Source organism: Tachysurus fulvidraco, chromosome 10 (genome assembly GCF_022655615.1).
Source record: "Tachysurus fulvidraco isolate hzauxx_2018 chromosome 10, HZAU_PFXX_2.0, whole genome shotgun sequence".
Taxonomy (NCBI): domain Eukaryota; kingdom Metazoa; phylum Chordata; class Actinopteri; order Siluriformes; family Bagridae; genus Tachysurus; species Tachysurus fulvidraco.
The window spans coordinates 23246260-23261898 of NC_062527.1; the positions used below are offsets into that span (position 1 = coordinate 23246260).

At 35.3% G+C, this 15639-nt stretch overlaps 1 protein-coding gene across 2 annotated transcripts; it reads left to right on the plus strand.

Annotated features, from left to right (window-relative positions):
• Positions 1 to 22: 22 nt before the first annotated feature.
• LOC113653828 lies at positions 23 to 3810 on the plus strand. 2 transcript variants are annotated; one of them, XM_027163664.2, is made up of 5 exons: positions 23 to 283; positions 789 to 1191; positions 1665 to 1805; positions 1910 to 1959; positions 3443 to 3810. In XM_027163664.2, exons 2-5 carry the CDS (start codon positions 804 to 806, stop codon positions 3566 to 3568), a joined length of 705 nt encoding a protein of 234 aa, XP_027019465.2. In that variant the 5' UTR covers positions 23 to 283; positions 789 to 803; the 3' UTR covers positions 3569 to 3810. The 2 variants fall into 2 exon arrangements, with proteins under 2 accessions (XP_027019465.2, XP_027019464.2); XM_027163663.2 differs by having other exon boundaries at positions 35 to 283; positions 841 to 1191.
• The last annotated feature ends 11829 nt before the right edge of the window (positions 3811 to 15639 follow it).

Here is a 15639-nt window from a genome sequence, read left to right on the forward strand (position 1 = left end):
TCATCTCAGCTCTAACAGTCAGGACAGCAGATTAAAGTAACTAATAAACTAATGAGTTATAAGAATAAATGTGAGAATATAAAATGAGATTTCAGAAGCTTATTGAACACCAGAACAGAACAGGAGACAGGATGTAGGGTCTCGTGGCTGAAGAAGTTAAACCGGAAAAAAGCAGAAACACAAGACTTTTTATTCCACTAAGTGTCTGTTCACATGTTCAGTGGAGGATGTGTGTTAGACATGGCAGAGTTCCTGAGTGGGTTTAATCTACAGCTGATGATTGGTGAGTTCATTAATTATTATTATTATTTTTATTACTGAATATTATAATCATTAATATTTTTTAATATTATCATTTAGCTTTTTTACATTTTGGACTGTCCACATTAGCTGAAGAGAGATTAATTAAAATTAGTCACAGCCTAATGGCTAGAGAGTTTGACTCCTAACACTAAGGTTGTGGGTTCGAGTCTCGGGCCGGCAATATCACGACTGAGGTGCCCTTGAGCAAGGCACCGAACTCCCCCAACTGCTCCCAGGGCACCGCAGCATAAATGGCTGCCCACTGCTCCGGATGTGTGTTCACGGTGTGTGTGTGTGTGTGTGTGTTCACTACTGTGTTTGCGCTTTGGATGGGTTAAACGCAGAGAACGAATTCTGAGTATGGGTCACCGTACTTAGCCGTATGTCACTAAATATAAATAAAATATTAAAATATAAATATAACAGTATTGTCTATATGTTAAGTGCGGCTCCATGGAAGTAATGTACTGTGATCTGTGTGTTAGGTTTACAGAGTGCTGATGAATCTTCTCTCTTCATGTGGTGTTGATCTTTCAGGTGTCATCAGTCTGAGTCTCCTTCAGAACATTTCAGCTGATCTGTTATCTGTTGATCCTGGAGAAAACGTCACTCTGTTCTGTAACATCACTAATTATTCAGAGATATCGTGGTATCACATGAACTCAGCAGGCGTGAGGCAGATTATATCGACCTCACAAGGGAATGTGGACAAACACTTTCATGTTGTTTATAATGAAGATGAGAGTCACTTTACTATAACAGAAAGCAGCAGTTCAGTCAGTTTAGTGATTATTGGAGTTAGAGACACAGATCTGGGATTTTATTACTGTGGAGGTCGAAACAAGGGACACATTCAGTTTGGGAAAGTCATCAGTCTGAACTTTACAGGTCAGTAACAACACTTTATTTACATTGGTTATTAATACTGTACTTTGTTTTTTTATATTTATTTATAGAATTAGTTAATATTTATTTCATGTTGTTACATATTATTATCTTGAGAATTTACTGGAGATTTACTGATACTTATATATTAAAATTCTTAATTAAGAAAGTTTTTCTTACAGTAAAAGAGACAGTAAACCTATATACTGACTATAAATATTATAATTATTTGTGTTAAGAGGTATTTTTGGAAATATTTCTGTTTAAACTTTTTTTTAAAGTTTCAAGACTAAGGATAAATGTACAATTCATTAGAAACACATTTGCCAGTGACACATGTGTAGCTCCCGACACCTGACAGTACCACCAGCATAGTCACACAGTCATCAGATTTATTATGTATTAACAAATTTGACATCTTTGTCAAATAAATGAACAATTTCAAAATATCTATCAAATTTCTGTGTGTATTTTAGGTGGCAGCAATAAGATTGCTCCTTCACCAGATTCACAGCAGGTTGGGGGAAATGGGAACTGCTGGATTATCGTGTTATGTACTATGATTTTAATTCCTCTAATGAACATCTGCATGTGTGTGTTTTGCTGCAGGATACAAGGTAAAACTAGTTGAACTTCAAGGTTGAGAATGTGAATGAACCGAATTTTTGTGGTAATCGTGTTATATTAATTGTGTATTTATGAAAATGGAATTTTCTTTCAGGAAAATTAAATTTATCATGCTGCAGTCACTCTACTGACTCCACTGAAAAGGTATGAAACCATTCAGATTAATGACTATACTAGCATAAAAAATAATTAAAAATGATTTTTTTTTTTAATTTCCTTCCAATAAACAAAGTTTTATAGCATGTATCACAGTAAAATGCTTGGTGTTGGACCAAACTAAGCTTATAAACTCTAGGTACAGTATAAACAGCTAGGTGTAATGTAAATGTGTAGGTCTAATGTAAATTTCAAAGTAATGGATAACTATTTCAGACACACAGAAAATAAGTTATAATTAGTTGTTTAACTGTAATAAAATGTCAGTAAAAGAAAAGGCAAACTCACATATAGATTCCACAATAGTACATAGTGTAATTTATCAAATGAAATAAAAATAGTGGAATTAGGTATAAAAAGCAGAACAAAATTTGTCATTATGTTACTATTAATATAAAAAATATTGTATTATTATTACTTTAATAATTATATTTATATTTTGGTGAGTGAGTATTTAATGTGTAAATACTGTAATTGCAAATGTAATATACCCATAGAGTTGTATGTAGTCATAACTTAGCAGTCATCAAAAAACTAAAAAAAAAACCAAACAAACAAACAAAAAAAAAAAAAACAGCTGTTTCAATGCCCTTTAGAAAACAAGTAACTTTACTTATATTTTAGTTAATTCAGTTAATTTTTCAGTTCAGGTGAAAATACATTGTAATTTATAAAATACTGAAATAAATACAAAAATCTTGGTTATACAGTCTTATACGTATTCTTCTTACAGTTATTCTTATTCTTCTTCTTGTTCTTCTTCTTCTCTGTGTTCTTCTTCTTCTTCTTCTTATTATTATTATTATTATTTGTAACATGTTTCTGAATGTTACAGGGCAATTGTCATTTTAAGCTGCATTAAAGTGTTGAAACTTTAAATTAAGAACAGGTCTATAGTATGGAGAATTACTTGGCTATGCTAATTTCAGTATGTAGTGGAGAAAAGGGGCATTGGGTAATTTTGGATTAAAAGAGCCCCAATCATTCATTACATTGAGATTTTATAAGCATTATTCAAACACAGAAAACTGATGGAAGATCGTTGTCTAGATACACATCATCTCCTGATCAGTATATCTTACCTATACCAAGGTCTGCCCTTACCAAGAGTTACTTATGAGCCGAATCCTCTCCAGCTCATTCTGAACCTCTAATATTTTATACAAACAATCTCTGGTTATAACAACTTCTAGTCACAACCAACATCTACTCCTGTACACAGAATGTCAGAACTTCACAAGCAGCTTCTTAGAAAAAAATAAATGAGAACTCTTAATCAATTACTATGATGTTGGATATTATTTATCCAATAAAAGTGCTTAAGGGGTTCAAATGAGATCAAGTGGTTATGATGTTTAAATAAATATGAAATAACACAACAAATGTATGTGAAACAGAATAAACAGAAATGTTGAGCTAATGCTAATGTTTTTACAATAAACACTGGTTTATCATCTGAATCTCTCTACAGGAAGAAAACATTCATTATGCCAGTGTTCAGTACAAAAGAAAATTCAGATCTGCAAACAACAACTCAACACCTGATTTGGACAGTGTGACCTATGCAACAGTCGCAGAGCAGCCACAGAGAAACTGAACAACACAATGTGTCTTTATTTATTTTATTTATTTATTTTCTTATATGTACAATTATTTAACATATAAACATAAGTTTACATTACCAATAAAGATAAATGCTTATTAGTAACTTTGTTATGAATGTTTTCAGTTTGTATATTTTAATGTCCCTTCAGCAGAACTCACACTGTAGTTGGTCTTTGTAGTTGTATTCCTCTGTGTGTGTGTGTGTGTGTGTGTGTGTGTGTGTGTGTGTGTGTGTGTGTGTGTGTGTGTGTGTGTGTGTGTGTGTGTGTGTGTGCACGCGCACACACACGTGTGCTTTAACTCTCTTTGAATACATTGTCTTCTGGTAAGGTAGTTTACTATCTGCTTTGTTCTAGAGTAGTCTGATTTGAATTGTGTTATATTCTATAGCATTGTTGATTTTATAGTGTTGGTCTTTGTTGTTCTCTCAGCTGATTAATCAGGAGTAGTTTCAGTCTCCCTTAAGGTGTGAATTGGGGGCAGGGTTTACCTATTTAAATTGAACCCATTCTCTTTGTATCCCCAAAACCTCTAACACATTGTAAATAAGTGTCTAGTACTAATTTGTCCTTTTTTACCAACCCATATTTTAAATCTCACTCTTGGTTGACTGCAGATATTTGCCTCAAACCCATCTCTGTACTCAATTCGTACTGTCTCAGACGCTCTCGTCCACAGAGCAGAGGTCACAATCCCACTAACCTCATCTACCCTCATCTGTTGTGTAAGTCTCAAACAGTGGTGGTAGGTGGGTTCTGGAATTGCCAGTCTGCTGTAAAGAAAGTTGATTTTATCTCAGCTTTATCATTACTCCTTTGATTTAAATAATGATGTAAATAATAAAAGTCTTTAATGAGCTTGACAAAATAATCAGGCAAACACTCCTCGTAAAGACCAGTCTGCACCAGTCTGACCAACTGACATTTTAAATCCCAAATCATATGTCCATTTCTCTACTTTTATTATAGCATTCTGAATTTTATTAATCACTTGTCTAGTATTTTTTCCTGTTTTCCACATGGCCCCATCATCTGCATAAAGTTAGATATAATTCTCAAAGGTAATTTATCATTATATTGAACAGAATGGGGCTACAGTAACAACACTCCCTTTAGGAATACCATTTATTATATCCAGCTGATCGGATACAGCATCTTCAACTTTAACACAAAATGCCCGATTTGACAAGAAGTCTAAAATCCAATTATATATCCTTCCTCCAATCCCCATATTATACACTGCAAAAAATGCCCCTCTTGAAACAAGCAAGATATGCTTAAATCTAGTTAAAGTGTACTACATTTACATTTACAGCATTTGGCAGATGCCCTTATCCAGAGCGACATACATAAGTACTAGAATCAAGCAAAAAAAATCTGCCAATGGGGTAAGCAAAATTGACTTGATAATTCTTGAAAATAGCATAAATATCTAGTCACTAATAAATGCAATTAGATCTTAAAACTAGACAAAAATGCTTAAAACTGTGCAGTTTTTTCTTTTCATAATATTTTTTAATAATACTTACATTTAGTGCAAATTGCATTAAATCTAGAATATTTTATCTTAAATCTAGTCACTAAAAATACTGTTAGGTCTTGAAACTAGACAAACATTCTAATAATTATGCAATTTTCACTTATTATAAGCTCTGAATAATAAGTAATTTTAGTGCAGAATGCATTAAAACTATAATATTTAAAACCTGTTGAAATTTCATGTTTTTTGTCTAAAGACATGCCCAAATTAAAAGTGGTACAGCTCCCATATACTTTGACACTCAAAGCTGTGAGTGCCTGGTATCATTGGAAAGGAAACAATCTCTAGTTTCTGATACAAGTGATTCTAGACCTTACTGACACAGAGTTACAGAGGCTAGAATGGAAGGATTTTATTTCCGCCATAGTTGTTTATCTGTAAACTGACTAAAATACACTGCTGTAAACTCATGTAATGGGATAAAGACAACTGAGGGTCATTCTGGGAACTAGCAGAAGTCCTGAGTTTTGTGATCTCAGAGAGCGTGAAGGATTGTAACGTGTTAGAAGACTAGTTAGATACATGGGAGCTAAACCATTAAGAGCCTTGTATGTAAGTAGCAGCAGTTTGTAGTCAATTCTAAACTTAACAGGTAGCCAGTGTAGAGATGATAACATTGGGGTTATATGGTCATACTTTCTTGTCCTAGTGAGAACTCTGGCAGCTGCATTTTGGACTAACTGTAACCTATTTATTAAAGATGCAGGACAACCACCTAGTAATGCATTACAATAGTCCAGTCTAGAGGTCATGAAGGCATGAACTAGCTTCTCAGCATCAGATACAGACAGGATGTTTCTCAGCTTGGCAATATTTCTAAGGTGGAAGAAGGCTGTTTTGGTAGTATGAGCGATATGATTTTTAAAAGACAAGTTGCTGTCTAATAAACACAGAGGTCTTTCACTTTCACTATTACCTCTTGGACTTGTGAGAAAATAATTTTAAGTCATTGTTTTATTTCCTTTTAGTTCTAGCATATTTTTGGGGATCATGTGGAAGCCAAATCAAGTTACAATGCTAGTTAAATTCAAACTTTACATTAGACTTGTGGTTCCTGTATATCATTAATAGGAAAGGAAAGGGGCAAGATAACTCAGGGCATCATCTGTCTCTTTGTCCCATTGTTTAAGGTGGCCATTTGATTCAAGGTTTGAGTCAAGAAGGAATGGCACTACACCGCTCCTTCAAAATTAGTTTGAAAGTGAAACACTTCAAAAATATCACATAAATTATATTATATATTATATTATAATATTACCTATTACAAAAATAGGACAGCAAATGATATGGGTGGTTGATTTGACATGTGATTTTAATGTAACAGTGTAAATACTCACTAAAATGTGTTTTTTCTTACAACAATCATATGTAAATGAAGCAAATTACTGTATTTTATGTTGTATTGTTACTTTTGGATGAAACAATATTTTTTGTTCATGTTTATTTAAAGGCTTTTATGCCAAATGTCCTGCGGTGTGACTAACATAAATGAGACATGAAATATAAACAGCTATGAAATAAACCAGCAACATTTGGAATAATTCATAAGAGCTTTGGCATTATGTTACAAATATTAACTTAATAAAAAAAAGGTTTTTACATACAAAAAACAATACAGGAATATTTATGACAAGCAAAATTTTGTAACATAAATGACGTCCAGTCCTTCATGATTATTCTCCCTAAATTGGTCTACAATGAGGGCAGTAAACTACTGGTTTCATTTTATTATTAATCATTTGCCTACTTGAAAACAGCATTATATTTGTTGTTGCCATGTCTTGTATACATCTTACTTTGTTGAATTCTTGATTATATTAGATCAGGACAGTAAATCACCTGCAAATCAGCATTTTGTATTAATCTGTTGTTTATATGAGAACACTTTATATGCTGGTTCCTCTAAAATGGTCAAAGGGCATTTCTTTTCTGTCTTTCCTGTACTTTTTTAAAGACGTTATTATGACTGAATTTTGTCTGACTCCTCCCCCAGGTCTGTTCAACATGGGTGGCCCTAATAGGAACTTTTGGTTCCTGATGACATAGCCCTGAGGTTCACTGAAGTACACAAGCCCCATCACCACGTCAAGGTACCAGTCATATGAAGGGGTAACAGACTGCAAGACAGGCAGGTGGTTGTTCAAGTAGGTAAACAGAACAACAAAAAACAGACAAAACTTAAAGTAGAAAAGTAAATACAGAACTCTGTGCACAGCTCTAGATGATAGTCAGGTGGCTTCAAGAAGAAGTGAAAGAGTAACTGATAGAAGAAACAGGACCATGAACTGTGGGTGCAGACACTTCATTCCTGAAGCACCTGGAAAAAATACAGAAATTAATTATTTTATCTAGTTTACAGTGGTTTACAACAAAACAATACACAAGTGTATATAGAGATGCAGTTAAATTACAATGAAAGGAAAAACTTTTGAATCTATCTATTATTTTGCTGCCATGTTTTGTGTCTACTCGCCCCTCACAGGGAAGTGATGCTGCAACTAAAGTCAGAACTACATAACAGTGTGAAGGGAGGGTGTCATATAATTACTGTATGTTTCAAAATATCATGGGCAATAAGAAAATCTTTAGGGAGCAAAAAAAAAAAAAAAAGCCCAATAAATAGAACATCCTGAAAAACGAATTATTGGAAGAAATTTAATCTAAAATATTTGAGTATCTCACCTCCAGACTGCAGTTTTTCATACGATTTCTCTTCAGTTTTTTCTGCACGTTTTTCTGTAATGGAAAAAAAACATTATTCTATCATCTCGGTACAATAATGTCTCTTTTATGTTTAACTTTTCTGGATGATGCTACAGTGATTTACTGTAGATCAGGAACATGTGTAGGAACATGTGACTCACTAATAATGTAGCTCAATGTTAACATTCCCAGTCCTTCACTCCACTATTAACTGTTTTAACAAACTCTTATTAACTTACACTCTCCACTAAAATAAACACGATGGTCTACTCCAGTGTTTCTCAACCTTTCTGGAGTACTGAACCCCATCACATCAAAACAACATTGTCCATTTCACAACAATATTCTCTTTCAGCATGTGGAACAGTTTTTACACTGCCATCTGTCCTATTTAGCTTTTGTAAATTCAACCTTGATTTTCTGGTTTTAGTAATAATAATCATTTCCATATACAATAAAACTAAAAAATAATGTAGGATAACTTTATATCATAGATCACTTTATATAATAATTTTACGGACCCCCCTGTATTTACGCCACGGAAAACTGGGGGTCTGCGTACCTCGGGGTGAAAAACACCGGTCTAATCTCTGCAATCTTTTAACAATTCTAAAGTAAGCCCAGTGTTTTTCATTCATTGTGTGTAATGATCAGTGTGTGTTCGACTGAAAATAACTCACCACTGACTGAGAGATGAACACTGCTGATCAGGTTTAGTTTAGATATTTCAGATCTCTTTACCCTGTTTAATCTCCTGGTGTCTCTCAATACCTCATAGCTCATGTAGTCAGCTGTATCAGTAAGTTTCAGGTGTTTTAACACCAAGGAACAGGTCCCTTTACTCAGCTCTTCCTCAGGAACGTCCACACGGCCCTCATATCCCTCACCCTCATATGTCTCCTGACCCTGTCGCTCAAACACAGTCTCAGAATCGATGAGCCACCTAATATACGGTGTTTTAGTGTCTACACTCTGCAGTTTACACGGCAGGACAGCTGTAGAGCCCACATGACCAGACACAGTGATCTGATCTGCTGAGAGGGGACCTGAGATGGGAAATTAATTTAAAACTGATGTTATCATCACCTTTTAAAACAATGCTCTTATGTTAAAAACATTACATTTTTATTTTGTTATATTCTCTGTAATAATAAACAGATACTCACTCAAACACACGGTTCCCAGTATCATGCAAATGGAAAAGTAGTTCATGATGCCTTGCTCTGGAGGAGTACAACATTTCTAATGTTAACTACTTATTTTCTCTACAAGGTAAAACATCAAAACTAATCTTAATCTTAATTATAACTCTCCTACTTAATACTGTAGGATATATCAAGCCCCAAAACAAATTAGTGAGCAGTGTGAAGGCAAACTGTGGTAATTGTTCATTAAAAGAGGCATTAGATTCTGTCAAGATAGTAAATAAAGTCTATTTTGGTCAAATTTGGCTGACTCATAATAAATCCATGACTCTAAATATACAGTCTGCTGGTGAAAGTGCAGAATGTTCCACAACCAAACAACGTATTAATTTTAGAAGCAAAAATTAATGGATTGACAAATTAAGGATAGATTAATAAATAAATGAATCAATATATTAAATACAATAATGTACGATCTTATTGTATTTCTATAATTTACTATTTTACTTTTAATTATGCACAATGTACTTTGTTTAAATGTAACTTTTTGTACTATTTGTATGCAGCACAGCTGCAAATGCTTTGGTAATACACATGTACAGTTTTTGTCATGCCAATAAAGCACACTTAAATTGAAAGAGTGATGAGTGAGATTTAAGTTATATATATAGGCTTCACAACAAAACCATATATATCCACGTTATTGGGCGAAATGAAAGTGATCCCACATTTCAGAACGCGATTTTTTTGTAACAGGCTCCATTTACAACTCACAACAATAAGCTCTCTTTAACTCGCTACACAGTAATAGATTCCATGTAATACTCCAATACAACACACGAGGGCGCGCCGCCGCGTGTCGCGCACGATATTAAACCTTTGAATCAGATAACGAAGCAGTCACGTGGGTGAGTGTGAAACGAAGCTTCGGTCACTTGATTTTGCCAGAAAGAATCAAGCTTCGATACAAAGCTTCAATGAAAATCGGTTCATTTTTTCGACTCACGCCTGGAGCTTCGGTGTCACTCGTAACATCACTAGTTATTTGTGTCTTTGTTTTCAGCGACTCACATAAGGAGCTTCTTCTCCGCCCTGACGCTCGACCTGCCTTTCCTACAAGATCTCCTCCAAAACTGTTTTATTCCATTACCATATATCAAAAGAAAATATTTTATAATTAATATTACATTTATTCCGTCACTAATGAGTCACTATTGGCAATAAGTAACAACTCATCAACAAAACGAGCTGTTTATTGATCGCAGTAGAATGATAAAATAATAATAAAACATTAACGAATAAAAGTACATGTTCTACGATTAAACATAGACAAAACATAATAAAACGGGTTTTACCTGCGTTCACTCGACAACAGTGAAAATGCTGAACTTGTGGAAGTGCGTTTGAGAGTGGTGTATTTCAGTGTTGTCACTTGACACACCTCGCACTCTGCACTAATCTACGTTCACATTTACAGCCTGTGACAGAGCGACGTACATAAGTGCTCTAACATTGGATACATTAATGCTGGTTCACTAAGTTATACTTAAGATACCATGAGTTTAAAACATTGTTCAAACTTGCAATGAAAAAGTTTCAAATGTTTCACATACATACATACATACATACACACACACACACACATATATATATTACACACATACGTGTGTGTGTGTGTGTGTATGTATGTATGTATGTATGTATGTGAAACATTTGAAACTTTTTCATTGCAAGTTACATATATATTACACACATACGTACGTGTGTGTGTGTGTGTGTGTGTGTGTGTGTGTGTGTGTAGGGGAATGAACTTCCCCTAGAGGTCCGGACATCTGAGTCACTGAAAATTTTTCATTGTAACTTTGAACAATGTTTTGAACTCATGGATTTAAGCACTTGTGTACGTCGCACTGGATAAGGGCATCTGCCAAATGCTGTACATGTAACATGCACCCCTCTTTTCAGTATACTGGTTCCACTGCATTACAGGAAAAAAACATCAGCCAGCCAGAACTGCCCCAGGGGAATTACCAACAACTAAATGCAGAACTGAAACTGGTTTGAGCTGTTTCCCCAGAAGTCATGTGATAAACCCTCAGATTACACTGTGGTGTTTGTTTCTAGTTACTCAGTGCAGTCATGCAGTATAAATACATTAGCTCTGAAATACACATGATCATAAAGGACACAATATGCACTTGATTTTTTTTATTCTTTTTAAATTGAAAAAGACAAAACTACATTCATTTTGTGTCTGAATACAGAAAGTAACATAAAAAAAGACAATAGTACTTTTAAAAAAAGCCCTGTGACAAAAATTAAAAGTTAATATAAACAAAGGCATTTTGATAGTGTTAATTTCCTCTGTGTATGGAAACTTTTGTGACACCAAAGAAACTCTTTTTTTTCCTTTTTCCTAGTTATTGTTTCTTTTTTCTGTAAAATCTAAGATAAATATTTATTTGAATTTGTACTTATACAAGCATTGAATTTCACTGCAAAATATTATACACTATTATAATACATAAGATCACACATTCTACATTATTGTGCAATATGAAAAGATCTTACAGATCTGATGGATGATCTGAAGGCTGACCTTCAGTCACTGACACTATGTTTTTAATAAACAAGGAGCATGTAGCATAAATGATATTTCATGCTAATGTTAAATATAATATTAGATGTATCTAAAGAAAGAAAGAAAAAAGCACATACAGTAGACCTCACCTGTACCAGTTTTATGTCTTTACTTTCTATAACTCTTATGGAGTTTTAAGTTGATGGTGTCCTAAATCTGGAATTTAGTGAACCAGTGTTATTCATCAGTAGAGACTTAAAAACACTGCTGTATGTCATTCTGGACAAGGGCGTCTACCAAATGCCATAAATGTAAAATATAAATGTAAATGTCTACCTATACCCCAAACAAATGAGAACCGAAAACAAAACAAAACTGAGACTTGCTTTCATATTCCAAACATGTACAAAAAGAGCAGTGTTAACACCCAGTCTAAAGTTCAACCCTACATATAGCTCAGGATTCAGTGGATTGATACCTTTATAAATAGGGTTAAGGAACTAAAATCACAAAAGAGAATTTCTATAATTGGTACATTTAATAAAGTGAAAAAATAACAAATATACAAACAAATGCAGTCTCTTCGGGGTGGACCGAGGCCAAAATAAGAAACAAAAAACCTAATACTCAGGTAACTTTTTTACCTGAAAAGGAAAAAAAGAAAAATTCAGCGAGACTTTCCCAAACTCTGTATCAAAAAACACAGCGAATCCTCTCCCAAAGAAAAAGTGCAACCACACCTCTACTGCCAGTGAACAGGTGAACAAATATTTATAGTGATTAATATATTATATGTACATAGTGACAGTCACTCATTTGGGTCTTTTGTCACGCTCTCTCACCACACTTTGTATTTCTCACGCAGAAAAACTGACTATCATATATTTAATAAGCCGCAGCACCAAAATGTCCTGTATCTGTCAGCACCACTGTCTCTGTGGAACTGGGCAGGAATCAAGCACGTCTCCCATGGAGTTCTTGACAATTATTTGCAAATCAAAAAAAGAGGCTACACAATAGCCAATCAGAAAATAGCACTATTGTATCTGGCTAAGATTTAACGCAACAACCAATAAAAAAATAAATAAATAAATAAAATAAAATAAAAAAAAGCATATCATGCAATTGTTCAGCATCATCCTCGTTCACCCACAGAGAAAACCACTGGAGCTGCTGTTACAACAAATTCACTTGTTTGACACAAACAATGATATTGTGACTGCTGTTAGAGACGTTTCCCAGATAATCAGCATCAGTTTTTCTTGAGTGTCTGTAACTTAGCCAACAGTATTACATCCTGTTCACTGACAACACCTGCTCAGAACAAGTAGTCTAGGCCGGTGGTACTCAAACCGAGGCCCTGAGATGGTGCCAGGGGGCCCCGGCTTCATGACATTTTATAAAATAATTAATTAATAATAAATTCTGTGTAATTAAATCTCAGAAAAATAAGGCTACTAACCAACAGCACAATGTTGTATAATATGTTTTGTTTAATTCAAATATTAAGTTTTGGAATGTTCTATGACAAATTTTCTTTTGGGTGGGGGGGGGGGGGGGCTGCATGCTGAAAAAGTTTGAGAACCACTAGTCTAGGCCTAGTCATATGTTCCTTATTGAACCAATTTTGGAGGCTATCAAAGATTGCAGCCTTGGTGTTAGTGCTTCCACATTCTAATGCTGATGCCCAGAGGATATATTCAATGGTCGGTTTGAACAAAACCTCAACACGAAACCGCTCGTCTATGGACGGGACATTGTCCTCAATCATGACACTAAGAATGTCTGGGCTTGAGCCGAACGGTTTTATACGGGAGCAACATTATAAATGATAAAGGAGTCCAAAAAGGCAACAAACACTCACAATAAACACCACCAGTCAATCTCTGCTCGACTTGTTCCACCATCTCTCAGGGTAAGAGGCAAGTATACTACAAGACTCTTCTCTGTTCTGGCACCAAGGTGGTGGAATGAACTTCCCCTAGAGGTCCGGACAGCTGAGTCACTGGCTATTTTCAAGCGGCGGTTGAAGACCTACTTATTCAGGAAACACTTCAACTAGCACTTCTTTCTTTATCTTTTGCATTTTTTTAAAAAAAAAAAAAAACCTCAACCCAAGGGCACCTGTCAAATGCTGTAAAAGTAAATCTCTCTCTCTCTCTCTCTCTCTCTCTCTCTCTCTCTCTCTCTCTCTCTCTCACACACACACACACACACACACACACACACACACATTAATAAATGGAAATTAAATAAATACTTTGTTTTTGGTTATCTAGAGTAGTGGTCCCCAACCCCCGGGCCGGTACCGGTCCGTGGACCAAATGGTACCGGGCCGCCCAAGGAACATTAAATTATTTACGTTTTATTTACTGTGGTGCATTTCTCTCGGGTTTGTGCGACTTTTCATGGATGAGAGATTAACCGGGAGCTGAGAGACGTCACCTAAAGCCGCACCAATACCGCGCATGTGCAAAATATATCGGGCTGGGTTTAGGTGACGTCTGGAGCCGAGCGACTGCAAGCGGCAGTGATGTTGTAGCTTTGGTGGAGAGAGAAGGTGTGTATCGCTCTTCTCTCTGTTCACCGGTACTTTGTCATGTTTAACAGTGCTTGGTGTACGTGTATATTGTGTTTACTCAAATTTTAACCACAAATTAGCAAAAATGAGCACGAAACAGACGTCGTTAGGAAGTTAGAAACTCCACCGGTGTTCTGGATTAAAGTCATGGTGGAATACCCTGAGATTGTCACCACAGCACTTACATCCCTATTTCCATGTCCGACATGCTATCTGTGTGAAGCGGGGATTTCTGCAGTGACGGCAACCAAAACAACGGAATAAACTGGACATAATCAACACATCTCGGGTGTCACTGTCTCCTATTACCCCAGATGGAACCGTCTCATTGCAAAAAAACAAGCTCAGGGTTCTCATTGATTTAGCGTTGTAGTGAGTTAAAAAGGCATGATTAAATACAATTAAATTAAAATGATTAATTTTAATGTAATTGTATAGCCGCCACCCCCCACCGGGCCGCGGTAAAATGATCAAACACTGACCGGTCCGCGGCGAAAAAAAGGTTGGGGACCACTGATCTAGAGCTTAACCTGTGATATAAACTAAACACTAATGACTTACAGCTTTTTACAGTTTATACTACAACTAATTATTATTATTTATATTGTGGTCTAACACTAATGTGCAGCTCTATGGTGTGGTGTTACACTCTCTGTTGGATTGCTGTCCTATTTATTTATGAATTGTTTTTACAGATTAACCCCTAACATTAGAGAAATGTGTAACATTTTAAATTGGAGGAAATGAATGAATCATGTAAGCAGAAAAAAATGATGTGTGGAAAAATAAACACACAAATTGCGTGTGAAGTCCAGACGTGAAGCGCACATGATTGTTACTATAAAAATATTATTTTTAAATATACATCTTTCTTTCCTCAGGATGATTGTGTGCTGCTTCATGGAGGTCATTTGTGTTCGTGAGTCTATAAACAACATGTGATAATTTAACACCATATTATTTAACACACAGTGCGTGACAGTCCCTCATTTCGGCCTTTTGTCATGCTCTCCCGACAAACAAAACAAACGTTTAGCCAATGAGCAGAAAGGGGCGTGTCTTGACAATATGAGGCAGAGCGTGTTCAGTGCAACCCAGTCTCACGGCAGTTCGTGACAATCACGAAATTAAATCTCTTGATTCTTTCGTGTCACTCAGCACGACTTTCGATCTAATGTATTTCAATAGGAAGCATCTTTCGTGTCTGCACCACGTTTTTCTTTCTGCCACTCGGAAGCATTGTTTTTGCTCATTTGTTATTAATTTTTAAACTTTAAGCACTACATTACTCAACATTTAACCAGGAGATTTTATCCTTGTATTTATTGCTTTATATTCTGTAAGGTAAAAACCATTGAGCAATGGTTTCTTTTCTGAGAAAAGCCGTTTTTTCCATCTATTTGGTGTGTCAAATCGGAGAGTAAACTAAATACTACAGTACCCATGAGCCTTATCTACTTTTGCTATTTTGAAGACGTCAGCTAAAACTACCTGATGACCAGTGTTGTGCTAGT

Coding starts and splice junctions, on each gene's coding strand:
- LOC113653828 (XM_027163663.2), top strand. CDS start 214: ATGTTCAGTGGAGGATGTGTGTTAGACATGGCAGAGTTCCTGAGTGGG. Junction 284..840: donor TAATCTACAGCTGATGATTG/GTGAGTTCATTA, acceptor TTGATCTTTCAG/GTGTCATCAGTCTGAGTCTC. Junction 1,192..1,664: donor CATCAGTCTGAACTTTACAG/GTCAGTAACAAC, acceptor TGTGTATTTTAG/GTGGCAGCAATAAGATTGCT.